At 32.8% G+C, this 21684-nt stretch overlaps 1 protein-coding gene across 12 annotated transcripts in view; it reads right to left on the bottom strand.

The window, feature by feature from the left end:
- The window catches only part of cac (calcium voltage-gated channel subunit cacophony), a 57600-nt gene extending 41298 nt beyond the window's left edge, over nucleotides 1–16302 (bottom strand). For 3 of the 12 annotated variants that reach the window (XM_089266757.1, XM_089266770.1, XM_089266763.1), the window contains exons 1-3: nucleotides 15396–16296; nucleotides 13553–13865; nucleotides 13274–13413 (exon numbers count right to left, since the gene is read on the bottom strand). In XM_089266757.1, coding sequence (XP_089122883.1) covers nucleotides 13274–13413; nucleotides 13553–13865; nucleotides 15396–16186 — 1244 coding nt within the window. In that variant the 5' untranslated portion in view covers nucleotides 16187–16296. Of the gene's footprint in view, nucleotides 1–12275; nucleotides 12377–13273; nucleotides 13414–13552; nucleotides 14175–15395 lie in introns of those variants that run through there. The other 9 variants (XR_016198170.1, XR_016198172.1, XM_089266760.1 and 6 more) reach the window with 7 other exon arrangements.
- Nucleotides 16303–21684: the final 5382 nt, after the last annotated feature.

Below are 21684 nucleotides of genomic sequence, written 5' to 3'. Positions count from 1 at the left end.
CAGATAAGCTATTTTTAATACAATTTATTGTTTTATTTTTGTGATTTTTTTGTATTAATTCCGTTTTATTTTATACAAATTGTGAAATTTATCAAAGTATTATTGTCTTTTAGAAGAAATCCGGTGACAAATATCTGATTCTGAATGGAATTAAGATCTAAAAGAAAATCTTACGATTTCAAGTTTCGAAAAAATCCGAAACCATCAACAAATCTAGATTTTATTCATCATCAAACCACCTTACTTGGTTCCTTTCTAACTCTGATGGAAAATCAGATGTCTGTTATCGCTGTTTTACGGCGTAAAAGTGAAAATGGTGATTCCTTGTTTCCTTTTGGCTTCAAGGTGGAAAAAAATCAAATTCCTTCAGATTTGATTCTTTTAGAGATTAACTCTAAAAATCTGATTTCTGTAGACATACCAGAATGTGGTTCTTTCCCTGCTATGATTGTCGCAGTCGGAAGTAAGTAAAATTTACTGCTTAAATATCATGCAGAAATAATTCAATTTAATTTTTTTATTTCTAGGTGATTCAAAAGAACTTTTTGAATCTTATAAAAATTTCTACACTGGTGCCAAAAAGAAAGCTGTTAATAATCTCGAGAAAAAAATCACTTGCTGGATAAACACCGAAGGTATTGAGATTCAAAAAATGAAGTCGAAAGGTTTACCTTCAATTGAGGAAGATAAATTTCGTGAGATTCTATACAAGTGTAAAATTCAAGAATCAAAAGAAGAAGGAACAAAGGTGGTTAGTGAGACTGCTGAACCTGGAACTAGTTCTTCTTTCATGAATCCCTCCACAGCTACAAATGTAGAAAAAATTCGTGGAAAAAATGGTAACAGCAGTGAAAAAGAAGAAAATGATATCTCTTCTGTTAATAAAAGTTTGAAACTCATTCGAGAAATGAATGAAACTATCATGGATCCGCAGATGGTCAAAGTGGCTTTCTCAGAGGTTGTTAAAGTTCTCGAAGCGATTCTGTTGACAACACATTGTAATGATATTACGAAGCCAGTTAAAACGCAATCTGGTAAAAAGATAAATTTCTCACAAACGAGAGAAATCGCAGAAAAAAATCCAACTTATGAAGTTGGAAATATAACTATGGTGGAAGGAGTTCTTCCTCTAGTAACCCGGGATTATAAACGTGCAATTTCAATGGGAAATCCGAAGAACGCAAGTCGCAATTCCAAAGCAAATACAACTATTACTAATATAGTAAAATTTGCTTTCCCAAAACATTGGCTATCCGGAGTAACTCTAAGAGGAGCTGGTGGAAATAGATCTTTGACTTCTATTTGGAGCTACCCAAATCCATTATTAGATCCATGCGAAGGAGAAATTGAAGAAGATCTCGGGGAGCTCAGACTCCAAGCACTGTTTGGTGAGTTTTTCGATTTTTTTCTGATAATTGAATTCGATTTATTAATCTTTATTTTTTTCTTTTAAGATCACGCTGTTAGAAAGAGTAGAAAATTATCTTATGATAAAGCAATGGAAGAATCCATGATTAATGCTCTATCCAAGGCATTACATTATTTCAAATCGAAACTTGGTCCGAATAAGACTCAAAGGGTGAATAAAGTCAAGAAAGATGACTTTTCGTCTATTTATGGTAACTTTGAGTCACCAGATGAATCATTCGACGCTAATAAAACCGCCCAGAAAGAAATCGAGGCCTCTCCAGAAGTTATTTCTGACGAAGACAATGAATCTCCATCTAAACAATTGGATTTTTCAGATTTTGGAGATTCTCAAGAATCTGGTGGAGAATCTGGTGGAGAAACTGGTGGAGAAACTGGTGAGAATACTGGGGGAGACGATCCTGAAATTTCTGGTGGAGAAAATTCTGAAAGAGAAGATCAAATTCAGAAAAGCCCAGGAAATACTATGAACAATCTTCTAGAGCCTCTTTATTTAGAACCTCCAGAATCTGACGATTCGACTGGCTTGAATAAAATCTTAGGAGAGCTACCAAAAGATCTGAGTGTTAACAGTGAAAAAAATCGTGCTTTTAATACTCAGAAAAGTCCGGCTGCTGAACCTACCACTAATTTCAGCATTACTGAAGTAACCTCAGATAATCCTGATACCTCAACTTCCATCTCGGAAATCAGAAATATTTCTGATGTGAGGATTTCTACAAGTGAAAGCGGAAATTCGAGACGAAGCTCTTGTGGCACAATAATCGAGCGAGTCGATGATGACTCTGGAATCAATGAGTCATTCAGGCAAGTAAAGCAATCCACGCCTCTTAAGAGAACCTCGCAAAATGAAAATGACAAATTGATCAAGAGATTCAAAGCCTTGAAAACTCCATTTAAAAACATTGCTGAAACATATCGTAAGGAGAAAGAAAAAGATCAAGAGGCAAAGAAAGCAGGAGAAAAAGAGAAGGAAAAAGGAGACGAGAAAGAAACTGAGTATGAAGATGAGGGAGAACAAAAGAATGAGAAAGTAAAAGAAAAAGAACAAGATCAAGAAGCAAAGAAAGGAGAAGAGCAAGTTATTGCGGAAGATCAAGAGTTTCGAGCGGAAGATTTTCCAATGTTGAAAGAAAGCGATCTCGCTATTTTGAAAAATCTCTCTGACCCTAAATTCGCATATCAACTTGCGAAGAATATGGCAGAAAAAGTTGTAACAAAGGATTAATACTTTCCTTTGTGAATTTATTCCGAATTTTCGCGAATTTATTATTTGAGAATCATTTGAAATACATTCAAATCCAGAATTTTATCTTTTCAGAGTTTATCGATCAATCTAGTCGCCAACAATTATTAGGTCGCCAGGCCAAAATTACTTTACTTTATTATTATTACTATTTCTTTATGATTCTCAAATCAATTTATCTAATTTGAAATTTATTTTTTTCACTATTTTTGTTATTATCAAAATTTATTTTTTTTACTAATTTTTTGTTGCTTCAAATCAAATTTGTTGATTCAAAGTTAATTTTTACACCTCCTCTGTCAGTGAATGAGGCATTGGATCTTTTACTGAGATCTTTCAACATAATCCTCTTTCACAAGAGGGGTGTAGATTTCCCCTTCTTTTCAAATAAAAAATGATTAGAAATTTTTCTAGATTCACTTCCTTTTCCGCTGCTTTATTGATAGAAGTTAGATTTTTATCAAGAAAAATCATTGCTAATCCAACAACATGTCAAGTCTAATTAAAAAATCAAGAAATGTTTCAAATTCAAGTGTTAGAAAGTTTTCGTCTCAACCTAATGTTGCAAACTATTCTAGTAGCAATTTACTCTTAAAACAAGTGTCACAGTCTGCTTCGGTGAATTCAACACAAAATTCAACTAACTTCAAGAAAAATTTCTTTAAAGAGAATGAACGATCTGAATCTGATATCAACAATACTCCAACACAAAAAGAATCGCTAAATTACGTTGTCCTGCTACCTTATCTCATGGATGAAACTTTTCTTCCAATCAAGCAACCATTTCTATTTCAACTTGACGAAAAAATTCTGATCGAAAGTGACTTTTCGATTCCTTTCACATCTTATTTCGAGACACAAAAGAATAATTTCACCATAAGATTCTCTGGGGAACAATTCAATGCTCAAATCATGGCAATGGGACGTAAGTTAAAATTTTTCATTTCATTGACATAATTAATAATTTACTTGTTTTCTTTGCCTCAGAATCAATTCAAGAAGTTAAAAATTGCTTGAAAAAAAACATGAAATTGAATCCTCTCTGGTCCAATATACGGAAAGTGGTTGGAAAACTGAATGAAAGATCAATTTTTACACATTCACCGCTAGATATTGACGAGGCTCCAATTCATAGTATTATCGGAAAAAAGAAATTTGAAAATCTAATTACCTCCACTAAAACTTGTACTGACGCCGTAAGAAGAGTTTCTGATTCAAGATTGAATGAGAGCGATAATAGTTCAGAATCTCAAGATTTAAGTTCTCATTCTAACATCGATACTGAATCATCTGTTGGAATTGGAAAAAAATCAGCAACAAAAAAGAAAGATTTTGACGAGATTACTGAGAGAGATAATTTTCTTAAAGAAACTGCTCTCAAGAATGACAATCATTCACTCACACTTATTACTCTTGAATCATTGCAAACTAAAATCCAAGACTTGCAACGACGGACAGCTGTTCTATCTGACTCAGATATACTTGCTTCTACTTTGAAAGTTGTTGGTTGAAAATATCAACTTTACTTGATTTATTATAACTTGAACTAACCATTCTATCTTTCTAAATGTTCAATTTGACTTATTAGTCATGATTTACCTTTAATCTAAATTCATTTTCAATTTTTGACTTTTTTCACTTTTTCTCGTTTCATCTTCCAACATCACCAATAATGTTTCTGACTAACATTCAACACTTTATTCACTCATAGTTCATCATCATGAACTTAATGATTAATAATTAGTTTTGACCTGATAAGTCATTTAAGTATTAACTATGAAAAACCCTTATTTTGACCTTTTCCCATACATTTCACCATATGAAGCTACTGAATAAAGAACCTCTGGTATTACTCGATATTTTTACATATCGTTAGCTTCCTTTCATTGAGACAAATCTGTCGGTAACATTTGTTTACCTGTACGACTCATAGTTCATGAGAAAACCTCAGTTTCTCCATGAACTATGAACCCTCCAAAGTCCTAGGGAAAGTGTCCACTGTACCTCAACCATTCAACCTAATAACTTGATTCTTTCTTTAATCATTTACTATTCACCTACTCTAACTAACTACAACACCTAATTTCACCCCTTAAACCTAGAAGCTATTTTGACCTTCAACTTGACCATTTTTACCGACTTAAGCTATTTTCAACCTCTTGCTATCAACAAACACAAATCCCTAGAGGAACTCACATTCCTTGGTTTTCTTCCACTCATTCATCTTAACCGTCAAACAAACTCTTACTCACCGAGGACTCAAAAGGGCTGTCTTACCTGCCCTACTATAAATACCTAAAATATCACCTTAACACTTATGGTGTATATTGTATGTCGATGGTGTATCTTTTGTCTCGTATTCAGTGTTTTGAACTTAACTAGTTTTTGTATCTTTTTCGTATTGTCCTCTTCGGTGTAAATTCACTAAAGTTGAATCTGTCAATTGCTTCTTCATCATCTTTAACAATTTTGAATAAACTTATTTAAATTGAATATTTTGACTTTATGTCTGTTGGTCTGAATATTGGCCGTGTGTTTTGTTTTATTTGATTCATCTTTAACCTTCTTGAATTCACCATCATAACCAACAGGTTATGGGCCCAGTCACGCTTTGCTGACTTGTGTTTGTTTTGTCATCAGTTTTTGATACTAAATCTTTGAGCCTGAATATTGGCTATTGTGTCCACTAGTTAAACATCATTTATTTGCATAATCATCACTGACAACACCATCATGATCACCAACGAAATCCAAGTGATAAAATTAACCAAGACGAATTATTATGTTTGGAAAAGATCCATTGAAACCATCTGTAGATCCAAAGGAATACTTAATGTTCTTGACGGTACATCATCACGTCCATCTGAATATAATGCTGATGAGATTCTCACTCTCACTCAACGTGACATCACCAGAAGAAACACCGAAATCAATGAATGGGATGTCAAGGATTCCACCGCTCAACAACAATAATAATTTCAATAGAAATAACAATAACTACAATCAAAGAAACAATTTGAATTCTCAATCAAATAACTTCAGGAGTAATTCAAATAGATTTAACAATCAAAACAGAAGTAACAATAATTTCAATACTAATAACAATTACAACAGACAGAATTACTCAAGCAATAATAACAATAATTTCAGAGGTAACAGAAACTTTCAGCGACCTAACAATGTTAACTTACATTCCAATAGAAACAATTATTCCAACAGAAATAATGAACAACAAGCTAATGTAGCTTTGACTAACAATGAAAATGAAATAAGTAACGACCATGATATTGCTTATACAGCTCATGAAAATAGATCAAATGAGTTAGTTTGGTATTGGGACTCAGGTTGCTCTTATCACTGTACCAGTGACATTAATAGTTTTAGTGAATTTGTTGAATTGGAAGAGCCAATACCTTTGACTATTGGAGATGGGAATAAAATTACTGGTATAGCTAAAGGTACAGTATTAGCTAAATGTTTTGATGGCAAAAAATGGAACAAATGTAAACTTGAAAATGTATTGTTTACACCTCGACTTGTTAAGTTTAACCTGTTCTCGTGGATGCAAGCAATGAAAAAAGGTTATAAGTTATTCTCCTCATTGGAAGGAACAGAAATTTCCGATAGCAAGACTGGTAAAGTATTGATGACTTGTAGACCAGTTGGTAATTCATTTGTTTTAAATTTGCAGACTAGAAAAGATGAAAATAATTTTGCTTTGATTGCTAGAGATGCTTCACTAAGTGAGTGCCATAAGAGACTTGCTCATGTAAATGTCCACAAAATCATTGAGATGTCCAAAGAAGGATTGTTGCCTAAAATTAAGATTGATTGCGACCCTAATAAATTTGTCTGTGATGGATGTATGAAGGGAAAAATGTGTTCGAAGTCGTTCAAGACTACAGTACCTAGAGAAGTAAAGGTTGGTGAAGCTTTTCATTGTGATTTAGTTGGTCCAATGGAAGTGTCATCAATTAGAGGTTCAAATTATGCTTTAGTTATAAAAGATGAATTTAGCTCTTTTCGATCAATTTACTTCATTACTCATAAATCAGATACTTTTGCTAAAATTGATGAACATATTAAAGATACTGAAAAGGTTACCGGTTCAAAGGTAAAAATAATGAGGTCCGATAATGGATTAGAGTTTGTCAATAGTAAGGTTGAGACAATTCTGAAAAATAATGTTATTACTCACGAGTTGAGTTGTCCATATACACCTCAACAAAATGGACTGATTGAGAGAGAGAATCGGTCGATTGCTGAATTAGCACGATCAATGTTGTTCGGAAGTAAATTACCTAAAAGACTGTGGGCCGAAGCAATGAACACTGCTGTCTATGTAATGAATTTAGTAATTAACAAAAAACATAAAGGGATAACACCCTATGAGCTCTGGTACAATAAAAAACCTTGTTACGACCATCTTCGCGTTTTTGGTTGTGTTGTGTACGTCAAAATACCGGATCAACAGAGAAAGAAGTGGGACGCAAAGTCAAAGAAGTGTATATTTATCGGTTACACCGAATCAACCAAAAACTATCGTGTTTACGATCCATTTACCAACAAAATTAGTGTCACCTGTAATGTGAAATTTTCTGAAAATGATGACAATGGTAAAGCTACAATTGACAGTGTTAACAATGATGAAGTTGTTAATTTAAGAAAATTATGTGGAGTCAATGATGAAGATGAAAATGAAGATGATAATGACTCTGATAGTGATGAGACTATCATTTACGACCCACTTGATGAGGATGAACTGACCAACCTAAATTTGAAAGGAAATTCATTTGTTAACTTATGTCTTGCTTCTATTGCTGATAATTCATTGGAACCAATAAGTTATGATGAAGCAATGAATTCAGCAGACTCAGTTAATTGGTTAAACGCAATGAAAGATGAAATGAAATCTTTAAATGATAACAATGTTTATGACTTAGTTGAACTTCCAAAAGGTAAACGAGTAATTTCCTGTCGATGGGTTTACCGAATCAAACGTAAAAGTGATGGAACTATTGAGAGATTCAAAGCTAGATTGGTAGCTAAAGGTTACTCTCAAAAATATGGAGTCGACTATTTTGAGACTTACAGTCCAGTCGCTCGTTACGACTCAATAAGAGCAATACTTTCAATTGCTGCTGCTAACAAAATGTATTTATTACAGTTCGACGTTAAAACTGCATTTCTTTATGGCGATCTCTACGAGGAAATTTATATGCAGCAACCAGTTGGGTTTGATGATAAAAGTGGTAAAGTTTTAAAATTGAAAAAAGGCTTGTATGGTCTGAAACAGGCTCCACGTCAGTGGAACGCAAAAATTGTTGAGTTTTTTACCAACCATAAATTCACTCAGTGTAAAGCTGATCAATGTATTTTTGTTAACAATCAAAATGCACTAACAATTTGTGTCATTTATGTTGATGACGGATTGGTTATCAGTACTAACAAAAATGAACTTGAAAAACTAACTAATTCTTTATCCAAAGCTTTCGATATGAAGTTTCAATCTCCTCAAGTTTTCGTAGGTATGGAGATTATTCAGAGTCCAGATCGTTCATCTATCAAAATCAAGCAATCAGCTTACATCAAATCATTACTAAAGCGTTTCCACATGGAAAATTGTAAACCTATTGGTTCTCCTGGCGATCCTAACCTTAAATTAATTGCAACTAATGATGCTCCTGATGCATCAATTCCATATCAAGAGGCTGTTGGTGCTCTTCTGTACCTTTCCATCATTTCTCGCCCTGACATTACCTTTCAGGTCAACAAAGCAAGTCAATTTAATTCGTGTTATAATGACATTCATTGGGGAGCAATCAAGAAAATCTTCCGCTACCTTAAAGGTACAATTGATCATGGCATCATCTACAATTATCCTAATCCTGATCTTCAACTACATGGTTATTGTGATGCTGACTTCGGTGGCGACTTGGTTAAAAGAAAGTCAACAAACGGTTTTACCGTCACACTTGGAGATTCACCAGTTTCTTGGGCTTCGAGACTCCAGAAAAGTGTCGCCCTATCAACTACCGAAGCTGAATACGTTTCGATTAGTGAATGTACTAAGGATGTTTTGTGGTACATTCAACTACTGACCGAATTACATGTTAATTTGACCACTCCAATCACAATTTACAGCGACAATCAAGGAGCGATCCTTTTATCGAAAAATAGTTGCGCACCGAAACTGACCAAGCATATTGATATGCGATTTCATTTTATTAGAGACCACCAAGAAAATGGTAAAATAAGAATTGAATACATTCCAACAACTAAACAACCAGCCGATATGTTAACCAAATCTTTAACACCAGCAAATTTAAGCAAATGTATCAATTTGCTCAACATTAGTTAATTGTGTTTGTTCCTAGCAAGGGAGGCTGTTGGTTGAAAATATCAACTTTACTTGATTTATTATAACTTGAACTAACCATTCTATCTTTCTAAATGTTCAATTTGACTTATTAGTCATGATTTACCTTTAATCTAAATTCATTTTCAATTTTTGACTTTTTTCACTTTTTCTCGTTTCATCTTCCAACATCACCAATAATGTTTCTGACTAACATTCAACACTTTATTCACTCATAGTTCATCATCATGAACTTAATGATTAATAATTAGTTTTGACCTGATAAGTCATTTAAGTATTAACTATGAAAAACCCTTATTTTGACCTTTTCCCATACATTTCACCATATGAAGCTACTGAATAAAGAACCTCTGGTATTACTCGATATTTTTACATATCGTTAGCTTCCTTTCATTGAGACAAATCTGTCGGTAACATTTGTTTACCTGTACGACTCATAGTTCATGAGAAAACCTCAGTTTCTCCATGAACTATGAACCCTCCAAAGTCCTAGGGAAAGTGTCCACTGTACCTCAACCATTCAACCTAATAACTTGATTCTTTCTTTAATCATTTACTATTCACCTACTCTAACTAACTACAACACCTAATTTCACCCCTTAAACCTAGAAGCTATTTTGACCTTCAACTTGACCATTTTTACCGACTTAAGCTATTTTCAACCTCTTGCTATCAACAAACACAAATCCCTAGAGGAACTCACATTCCTTGGTTTTCTTCCACTCATTCATCTTAACCGTCAAACAAACTCTTACTCACCGAGGACTCAAAAGGGCTGTCTTACCTGCCCTACTATAAATACCTAAAATATCACCTTAACACTTATGGTGTATATTGTATGTCGATGGTGTATCTTTTGTCTCGTATTCAGTGTTTTGAACTTAACTAGTTTTTGTATCTTTTTCGTATTGTCCTCTTCGGTGTAAATTCACTAAAGTTGAATCTGTCAATTGCTTCTTCATCATCTTTAACAATTTTGAATAAACTTATTTAAATTGAATATTTTGACTTTATGTCTGTTGGTCTGAATATTGGCCGTGTGTTTTGTTTTATTTGATTCATCTTTAACCTTCTTGAATTCACCATCATAACCAACAAAAGTAACCATTGAAACAGTCTGTTCCCTTTTTTCTCACATGCATCAAGAAAAAATTCAATCTTCAACTATTTACAAAGTTGCAATTGAAGATGAAACATACAAAGTGAAGAAACAGGTAAAATTTACATTTCTCAAATTACTTCATTTCTAATTACATAATATCTTAATCATTTAGGATAAAATATTTCTGGAAGGATTGGTAGAATTAAATCTGAGCAAATATCAAACAGCAATAGGAAGAGCTAAGCCAAGAAACCCATGTGCTTTTGCATATCAATTAGTCTCAATAGCTTTCCCTTCATCATATTGTGACAATGTTTGGCTTGGAAAAAAATATTATGATGAAAAAGAAATTTCCGTCTTTTTTGAGCAATCTAAGAATAAAGGTGCGAAATTTCCATTACTTTTTATTTGGTCTTTCAAGGATCCTTTCAATGAGCCAATAGTTGGAGATTTTGATATTTTTCTAGGACAAAAACGCGTTCGTGCATTCACAGGTAATTTGTCCAGAAAGATTATGTTGAATTTTTTCTAAACCTGATTCTTTCCTCAGACCATATATTCCGAAAATCTGGAATATTCGAGTATGACGAAGAACTCGAAAGTAAAGTTCGAACGAGATTGAGTAAAGTACTGTGCTCCAAAAATAGACGAAATATTTCTGAAGATCCAAAAAACGCGGTTGAAAAAGAAAAAAATCAAAGATTCGGCGGTGAATCGAGTGGTTCGATATTTGTCAAAAAGCGTAAATCTGAGGATTCTGAAGATTTTGAAGACGCTGATCTCTGGGATACTGAATGTTTTGATTAGAATAATTTCAGCGAAAAATATCTTAATCTATGCTTTTTGACTTTTTTCTGGTAAAATAAAGATTCTTGCTCTGATTGTGATTCGAATATATGTTTCTTGTTTTTTTCTTGATTATTTCGTTGAGAAAAATCATGAAAATAATGATTCAATTTTGATTCAACGGTTGTCAGAGTTGTTCAAAAACATTTTGATTCAACATTGAATCATTTGCTCAGTTTTTGCCATTTTTTTTATTCAACTTTGAATCAAAACTGTTGATTGGGAACTTAAACACATTGCAAACACATCGAAAATATAATTTCATTTAGCAAAAGATGTAAGGTGAAAAGTGTTATCCAAATATTGTTTGAAATCGCTTTTGAAACACGACATGTTCATTGAAATAGAAAACGAACGAAAAGTTATTAAAAATAGAAAAAGTTAAAAGTAAAATTAAACATTTCAATCAATTTTCTAGTACTAATAAACTAATAATAAACATATAATATTCACTAATGATATACTTAAAGGCAATAGAAATAAATTACATTTTTGTTTAGCATTACTGGAGGTTAACTAATTGAATAGATTGAACTCGAGAAACATTTTTCTCTTTCTTACACTTCTGTACAATAACATTGATTCAAGTGTTGATAGCATTTGTAATGTGATCATTTTCACTGATCTAACAATAAGTGACTATAAATAGCCTTTGATAGTAAGGAGAGCAAAGCAGGCCAAAGTTAGACCTCGATTGGACTATCAATGACAAATGTTTCATAAAAGAGTTAAAAATTAATTTTGCTCAAATAATGAGAAAAGGTCGTCACGGAACTGAAGACGAGAAAGGCAAGAAAAGCTTTCGTGAAATATTTATGACAAGTTACAACAAAAATCGTCTCAGGGCAATGACAACCTTTTCGTCTAGACCGAGAACAGTAAACACAACAACAAATAACGCGTTCATCTTAGGTTTTAATTTGTGTTCAAAATGATGAGTTGAATGTATTTCCAAAACAAAATATATTCATCCCATTATACGAATAAACGAAACTATGGAAAATCTAAAAAGAAATTCATTTTCCATTTAAGTTCGTTTAGCTTTTGACGAGTTTCAGGTTAAATGAAAGAGATTAAATGTAGTGTTATTCAAGTGTTAATAATATGTTATACAAGTTGATAATGTTAAATTCATGCTTTGTTGGTAATAAAAGTACCAAAAATTCACTCCCAATTCAATTTGATTAGTGTTTTGGTTCGCACTTTCTCTTCACTCTCACATCGTCGAAAGAAAAGATTGTTTGATTGACGAAGAATAAAACAGTTGAACTTACTTGGAGTCCGAGCAACTACTTTTAACGGACGCAAAACTCGAAACGATCGTAGCATTCTCAGGTCTAAATTTTCACTTCCTTCCACGGCTTTGTTGACAAGCCTGATAAATGATTAAAGTGTTTTTTTGCATGACATTGAAAATTCATGTTTTCATTTCCATATTGACCATTGAAGGAGAGGAAAGAAAAAAGAGATTTGACGATATCGAACAAGTCGGTTTAAACTGATTAGTATCATTGAATAATTGCAATCATGGAAAGAGTTTGCAAGTTTTCCTGCCTTTAATCATTCCTGGTTTCATCTATGAACTGATTCATTGATTTTGTCGCTGGTTTACTACATTTTTATCTGTATTTTGCAGATTGTCAATCGCCATGCAAAATGCGTTCCTTGATATTTCAATGCATCAACTTTCATGCACAGGAAAGCAGAGTTGGCAGAAATCGCTTTTAATCGTTTACTCAAGATCACTACACTTTTCACTACTTTCATCTTCAATCAATCATTTCTACCTTTTTCTCTATTGATTGATGCACTTATGCATTACCTTTCAAATTGGGAGCGAATCAAGTTAATTGATAAAAACTACAATTAAATCTAAATCTAAAGCTTAGGAACTATTTTGATTAACCAAAAATAACTCGCTAATATTAATGGGTTAAAATGACTAAAAGTTACTTTTGGTTAATCGGTATTAGAACTAATTAGAACTAGGAATAAACATTGAATTGATTGAATTTTGCAATTAAATTTTTCTTCAAAACTTATTTTCCAAGAGAAATGGTTAAACAATGAAAATTCAATCAACTCAATTGTTGGCATTTAGTTGGGAAGGAGAAACAAACGAAAAGGGAATTTTCATTCCAGATGGGATTGGGATTGTTTTTGGATTATTTTTTATTCCTTTTCTCGACAAATCAATATTAATAATATTAATAGGTGCTAATTATAGATGAATATCAATTACAATAGCGAATTGAAACAAGATGAAACTTACCCAGTTATAACGACAACGAAATCCATTATATTCCAAACGTTTCTTAAGTAAGATCCTTTGTGCAGTACAAAGCCAGAGGCAATAATTTTTAAAGAAGCTTCTACACAAAATATGCCTAAAAAAACTGGTTCCGTTTTATCCTGGAGCACGATGAGTGGCACGATTTGAAAAGGGTTGGAAAAAGAGGAAATTAGAAGAAGAATCGATTTGGAAGGTTGAAAAGGTGCGAAAAGAAAAGAAAAGAATGCAAAGAGAAAAGTTGAAAAAAGGTAAACGTACTAATTGAAGAGCTAAAGGTGTCCTATCCTTTTCGGGCAAATGCTCCTCCAAGGCCAGTACAACACAATTGGCAATGATGGTCAAAAGGACTGCATATTCGAAAACTGACCATTCTGTAAAGGCCTTCACATTCCGTCTTAGGAAGTTGTCCTCACTCAGTATGAAACATGAGCTAGGACCCTTCCCACCCTCCGTGGAGGGTCCTTTCCTTTTGGCCATTTTACTTGCTTGGCTTAAATTGCCTGGTCCAGTTCCACTTTCCCCATAATTATTAGAGGTTTCAACGTTAGCACCGTAGCTGATTGAAAGAAGTCTAAAGGTTTTAAGGGAAACAACAAGAGTAAATGTTGATAATGGTTGATACTGGTTGTAAAGATGGAGATTGAGGTGAAGTGAAAAAAGAGAGGGAGAAAGAATGAACTGGGAGTAAAAATGATACTAATGGAAAAGTAATTAATCACATTTGGACAAAGTGGATAGTGCGGTGGTGGGCTTCACTGTTACAAAAATAAGATTGTCCAGCATTAATAAAATTGGCTTCCAAGGAATCGGGAACTTTGATTTAACATTCAGATAAGGTATTCGTAGTGATGGAAGGAAAGGGAATAGAAAGTAGCTTCCTAAGCCTGAAGTTCAAATGGTTACATGAATGTAAACGAAGTAAAAACCGATTGGGAGAAGCAAAATTTCATTTCACTTTTCAAATGCTGTCATAGATGGCAGCTTCTATTGAATACCAGGGTAACACTTGGATGCTGCCATCTGGGAGAGTTCATTATAACCATTCAATTGACATTTTTTCATCTTTTCTTTATTTTCCCTTATTTTCTCTTTTTACCACATGGTGTAGATATGATCAGAGATTGAGCTCATTCATCATTGGTGAATAACAAATGTTCAATTATCAAATGTTTCATGACAATAGGTGATGTTTAATGCTTCTAAACAATCTTTCTGTTCATGCTTTGAATCAATTTATTAAGAAAAAACAATGCTAAACGAGAGCGAATTGAATCAGCTGCTCATTTCAAACGTTTTGTTGGCTTTAAAAATTGAAATTCGGGCGCAAAAGCCAAAAAGGTTGCGATTAAACTCTTAGCCTATTCTGGTCATTAGATTAGTGGAATCAAGGAATTGGAATAAACTTGTTTTGCAGTTGGTTCTTAGACGAAAACGCCAAAGAGAGCATTTAAACAATTTAAAGCTGGCTTTGGTTATTGAACAAAAAGTTGCTCCAAGCGGCGTTAAAATGGCTCAAATAGCGTTTAGTTGAAAAATTATTTTTTGCAGTTCGATGTTGGGATGATATCGAACTTTGACTGACATTTTGTGCATCAAAATTCACTGAGAATTCTCCTTGCAATAAAAGTCACACCGTTGATATTTCCAAGTTGATTTTCGTTCTTGCGACTTACTTTCTCTTGCATATTGTAAAACCTCACATTTGCAATTGTTTTTTGCTACAATTGAGATCCAAGGCAGAAAGAAGAATCAAGAATGGCAACATCAATCTCTGATCACTTTCAAATTGAGATCCCGAAAAAAGATCGAAGAAAAATAATTTTCATTAAAGCACATTTGGCAAATTCATTTTTCATTTACACTCAACAGTTGAATTTCAAACGGTTTTGACATTTCACTTGGCATTTAGCACTTTCCAATTAAAATGATTTCAATTTTCAAATTTTTGCAACAAATGCGATTCCAAGGAAATCGAAAAATCAGCAAACCTGATGAAAATTCACGTTTATTGTTGAACCAAGGAAGCCAATTTTAAAAAGCACTGAATGAAGGAAAAGGTTGGAGTTTGAGGAAAGACGCAATTATCAATATTTATACTCACGCAATGTCTTCAAGTTTCATCCCTTTCAACTTTGAATGAAGAAGCACACACGCTTTGTGATCCGATATCTCAACAGCTCGACGTCGCCTCAAATGGTTAGCTGGAGGAATATCACTACTTATGGAGGGCCGAGAGAAGGACGATGAACGTGACCTTTTCCCATCTTCGGGTACCTTTAAGGTTGCAGTGGAAGAGATTCGTTCACTTGTTGTTGCACTTGAAGAGTTTAATTCCTTTTTGGGTGTAAAACTATAATCCTTTGAATCACAATCGTCACCATTTAAATCACTTTTATATTCCTTTCCTTTGGTATTTTTATGATTACTTTTACTATTATTAATAAAATTGATTGATCTATTGTTTAAACCATTCCTTTGGGCATTGTTATCACTATTTTTATCACTTGAAACACTAAATGTTTTAACATTGATATTATTCCTTGAAGTTGTTGATGTTGCTGCTGTTGCTTTCCTTCCTTTTACTCCAACATTATCCCTTGCATCTTCCTCATCCTCATCATCTTCATCATCCTCTCCATCATCATCATCATCATCATTCTCATGGCCATCATCACCATCTTCATCATCATCATTATTATCCAAGCCAATGTTGATCCTTGTTTGATGTTGATGATGATAATGATCATGTTTAGTTACCTTTTCACTTTCCTCGTCTTCTTCACGAGTTATCGTTAACCGTGATTCTGATGGAACTTGAAGTGTTATGCCAACATTGGGAGAAGAGGTTCGACGGCGACTGTTCAAATGACGACTTGCGGCTGCCCCAATCATCTTCTTCTATATCTTTATCTTCTTCTTCTCTCTTCTCACTCTCACTCTTTCTTTCTTTCTCTTCTGTACTTTACCCTCTCGACGGAGTTTCCTTTTCTTTCGTGATTCCCTTCGAGTTTCACTTGTAAATACAAATACCAATCGTTTATCAGTTAGTATTTCCATCATCATCCTCATAATGTTTATCATCAATTCCAGAGAACCAGTTTTCCAACAAGATAATGTTCGACTTGAGTTGACATGATGACCCCAATGAGACGTAACCATTTAAACCTTTCAAAGTTTTTCCCATCATTTGCATTTCCAACAGTTTACTTAACAAGTGTAAAACAAAAGGTTTACCAAAAGCCGAAACTTGCGAAAATGCCAAAAGTCAAAATTCGACTCTTGAGTTGTCCATAAGTCTTGCAATTACTTTTTTTTGTTGGTTCGCCTTCTCCTTACTCTCAATCAAATCAGTCCAATAAAAGACAATTTGTTTCGATATGAGGCAAAAATGGAGAAACAAGATTGAAAAAGTGCAAAAGAAATGGATGAAATCAGATTACAAATTTGACGTTAATTTGATACAAAAAAAATCGAAAGATGTAGAGATGAAAAGCTTTCAAAATGTAACAATAACAACAATAGCAACAGCATGAGCATCAGTGGCAACAACAACAAGAGCAACAACAAAAGGTATCCAATTATATTTATAAGAATTTGATTCGAGGAAAACGATTAGGACAATTCGTTGGATGAGAGAAGAGATGAAGATATAAAAAGAAGGTTAAATTGAAAGATTAAAGATTCAATAATGCGAATGATGAGAAATGTGGAAAGTAATCGAGGGATGAAAAAGAAAAGACAAAAAATTTTTCTCTTTTTTTTCGTCAATTTTCATCCAATAAGTCAATGTGTGCCATGAATCCAATTGCAGCCTTTTACATGATTATTGTTTCCATCAATTACGAGGCATTAAACAGTCGACAATGTTTACACCTGTTGATATAAGAAGAGAAGAAAAATGTTTAAAAAGAATGAGCGTTAATTCGATAATCGAAACATGTTCAGTTTGAGCGAAACCAAAGTTTTTTCCAAACTAAGTTGCTAATCAATTTATCCAAATTTAATCATCAACTTTGATGGAACAAAAAGTCTCTTCATGGAAATGACATTTTCTCATGATAAATGCAATAAAAGTGGCGACATTTGTCAATCATCTGAGAATGACGATGTTCCCATTTGCAGTTTCACATTTCAAGATATGAATGGAATTAAAAGGAGGAGAAAAAGTTGAAAGACAATTGGATTGTTTGATTGAAGAAAAGACGATTTCACTTTCGATTAGCAATTATTTACTTTGAAGCTCGCGGTTTCAACCATTTAATCTGATTGATGGTCTTATTTAGTTCACTTAATTCATGCTCATTATGCTTCTCATCATTATCATCATTTTGTCCAAACTCTTTCATTCCCAGTAAAGAAGAGCTTATCTTTCTTCTCTTTTCTCTCTCTCTTTTCCTGAATCAATCTGATGAAAAGCTTTTTACATCTTCCAAGCTCTTTTCATGGCCGTCATCTTCTTTTAATGTAATCTGAGTTTCCTTCTTTTTCAATCATTATCTTTATCATTTTTACTCTCTCTCTCTCATAATACAGATCGACTAATATTCAGGATAAAAAGAGTTTGTTCAATTTCACATCTAACTGGGTACATATAAAGTGTGCTCAGTTATTCTTGTAGTTATTATATTTACAGGGAGGGAAAAGAAAGGGAATGAGAGGAAGAAAAATGAAGAAAATTATTTACCAAGAATATCTTGATATTAAAGATAAAAGGTTAAGGTTAATAGCTCACTTGTTGAGTCGCTTTCTTGTTGCTGCTTCCATTTTACTTTTGTCCTTTTCTCTTGATTCTCTTGCTTTTTCTTTCCATTTATTTGTCGATATTTATATTTGCTATTATTACTCTTTACTTTATTACTTTATGGAAACTGGACATAATGGTCATTTCTCATTCTTTTCAAGCCCAAAATTCATCTCTACATTTAACCATCTTTTCTCTTCTTAACCATTTCCAATTGCACCAACACTAATCAGCATTTTCTGAGTAGTTTTATTTCTCTCTTCATTTCGTACTGATTCATTGACCTTGCAAGCTGTTTCAATGTTCATCTCATGGAGAAGAAGAAAAACATTCAGATAAGATAACTTTTTTTTAGCTTCTGTTTTTGTTCCAATATTAGTGTGATGAGTAAATACATTTGGCGAGATTGAGTTTTTTGTATCGAGAAAAATATCGACTTTGATTATTCACTTTTTTATATCAGTTGCTTACTTTTACGCCGATTCAACACCTGAAGTTGGTTTAATAAAGTCAATGACTAATTTAATGAGAATAGATTGCAAGTATTTATGATTCAAGTCATGCACCAGATGCTGTTAAACAAATTAACTCGTTTTATGGCATAAAATGGATTAATAAAGGTTTGTTCAGAAAGTTATTCTGCTTTTTTGAGTTTCAATCAACAAGCATTTCAATTTGATGAGTCGATTTGTTATTCTTTGATCTTGTCATTGCTCGAATAAGGTTATCGATAGAAATAGTTCTGTTGCTCAAAATTGTGACCCAATTAAGAGCAACAAGCAATTGCTATGCAACAACATTACAACTCTACTTCAATCTTATCCCACATCTTTCAAGGAATAATTTTGCAAAGCATTTTCTAATTGAACAAATCTGTTGAAAAATTAAAGATGAGAAACGATGCAATTCCATCGGTAATAATTTCCATCATTCAATTAGCATTCGAAATGAATAATGAATCTGTTGAACTTCTCGAAATTGTTTCAATTTGTTTGATTAATTTGATTAACTGTTCATCTTTCATTCCGAGTTGGTTGAAGGGAATGAAGTGAAAGTTTTACTTTGCACTTTACTTCATTTTTATGATTCTCAACTTTCGACATTTCCACGACAATAAAAGTGAGAATGGAATGAATGAATTTTGGAATCAAAAATTAGCTCAATTCATCATTATTAGTGTCATTTTTTTAATCTTTTCCTTTTCTTTGTTAAATCATAAAGATAAATTACTCAGAATAAAAGGGTTATCATTCCGTGTTGTGGTGAGAAAAACATTTAAATATTTTCCTTTTCCATTTTTTGCCTCTTTTCGTGAAAGCCAACAATTGAAAGGTAACGGAATGAGAAGAAAAAGGTAAAGAAAAGGAAAAGCTTTTTGATCAGATGAAATGTTGAAAAGCGTCTCACAGCATCAACAGAATGCTAAGTGATAGTGACAACAAGAGGAGAACAACAATAATTTTGGTTTTTCAAATTAAGCTCAACAGTCAAGAAGAGCAAAAGAGAGAAAAAAGTGATGGTAAAAAAAGAAAAGAAAAATGAGGATAAAAATTACGAATTCTCGACTCTTATTATGTTTACCGTTCAATGAAAATGTGACAGATTAATGACGGAAAACAGAGTGGAAAACTTTGCTTTATGAATCATAATCATTCATTGTCAACATTTCACTCGGAATCGAACACAACACAAAAAAGAAAAGAATAGTTTTTTTTCTCGCTCTCTTCTCATTCTTTTCCTTTTCATGTTCAATTTTTCAGCTCATTCAACCAACGGTCAATCATTATTCAATATTAAATGGTTTTTGCTTCATCATTATCATTATCATCAACTTGTTCATCATTCAACGTTGAAACCTTCAAAGTAAAAGGGCAACACAACGAAACAAGAGATTTCTAGGTTTGCTCGCCATCTCAACTCTTCTCAACACAACCATTTGCCAGACAGGGTTAACCATCCATTTATATCCAGAGAGATTGAGAAACAGCAAAAATAATATACATTAATGGAAATGGAAAATGATAAACTCGAACTGTTTACATGACAATGATAAACTCTTTTTAATATCCATTCACTTTCAACATTAAAATTCATCGCATTTTACCTCAAACACACAGACTAATGTTGCAATATCAAGTGGTCAGGGAAGCTGTTTGTCAATGTCAACTTTACCATTTTACACTTTACTTTTATTTAACTTAAATGCAAGTTTAAAGGTTTGACATTTGATGAATGTTTTTACTTGTGAGACTCACGTTTGAATATTCAAATGGAAGAGAGAAAATTGGAAAAATGAACTTATTTTATTGCCTGACAATTATTTACATTTAAAGTTGAATCTTCTTCTTTAAACTGAAAATTTTATTCTTTGATATTCAACGAAATTGAAACTTTCAATTGAAATGCAACATTGATTGTAATTATGTTATAACACTTTTCACTCCCAGCTTTGCTACAATGATAATGAATGTTATGAAATTATGCAAATTGGAAGAAAAGAAGAAATTGCTTTCAATAAAAGTTTTTTTTTCATTGATAAAACTCTGTTTCATTCAACTTTACTAAACAATATGATATCACAAAATCATCTGTTCATTCATTTTCTTTCTCTTTTCTACATTTTCTTTTCACTGATGATTTGATTAATTGTGTGCTCTAAATTGAAAGGGAAAAGTTGATTGCTATTTAGCTCAACACTTGACACAGTTTTCACTCCAAGAACAGAGAATCGATAATTGTTGTGATAATAATAACTTTGAAAACAAAAGATAATTTTTTAGAGATTTTGTTACTTCTGTTGACAATCAGTGAATTAAAGAGACAAGAATAATTCATTTACGTTGAATAAGAAATAACCAGCTTATTCATCATTTCCCTCCCAGCTTGTACATCATTCCCTGTTAATAGATATTTTCATCTCTCACATCATTAATTTTACCCGCAATTTGTCTTTAAACTTGTTATTAATTAATTTTCTTTTCTCGCTGTCGACCCAACAAATTTCAATCTCTAATCCAACAGGGAATTGTAGCGATAAGACTTTCAGTTACACCAATGTGCTATCAAACTTTAAAAAGCGCATCTGATTTGATTAATTTTTTGTTTAATCGCAACATTTATCAATTTTAATTATCCATTTAATCATAAACTTTATGAGAAATTAGAAAATTCAGAAATTCGAGTTTAACACTATTTTAATTACTTAACATGAAAAAATTCATTGATTGGAGTTTCAGCAACTGGGAGTAAATTCACTCCGAATTTTCGATAATCTTTTCCATTCGAACCGTCATTTGAACGATTTTTCGTTTCACAATAAATCATGTTTTTTGATGTTCATGGATTGAGTTTTGGTTTGTTAAAGGTGCATTTCATGGAAAATTATTTGTTAATATTTTTTAGGGAAATCAAAGTTTTCGAGTTTTGATAAAGAGAAATGAGAAAAAAAAGTTTCTCTTTTCAATTGCACAAATTTATTGTATTTTCATTTCCACCTTTTCCTCAACTTCATTTTCAACAGAATCATAATCATCAGCAACTCCATCAACAACAACTAATTAACATGAACCACAATTATCTTCCCATTTGCCTTCGGAGTTTCACTTTTTTTTCACTTTTTCTCATCATTCTTTTCATCCAAGCAAAACCC

The sequence above is a fragment of the Tetranychus urticae genome, chromosome 1 (genome assembly GCF_039701765.1).
Source record: "Tetranychus urticae isolate SD_2017Ah chromosome 1, NJAU_TeUrti_SD_1.0, whole genome shotgun sequence".
NCBI lineage: Eukaryota > Metazoa > Arthropoda > Arachnida > Trombidiformes > Tetranychidae > Tetranychus > Tetranychus urticae.
The sequence above is the reverse complement of the archived record's forward strand: the minus strand, read 5'-3'. Positions and strand labels throughout refer to the sequence as shown.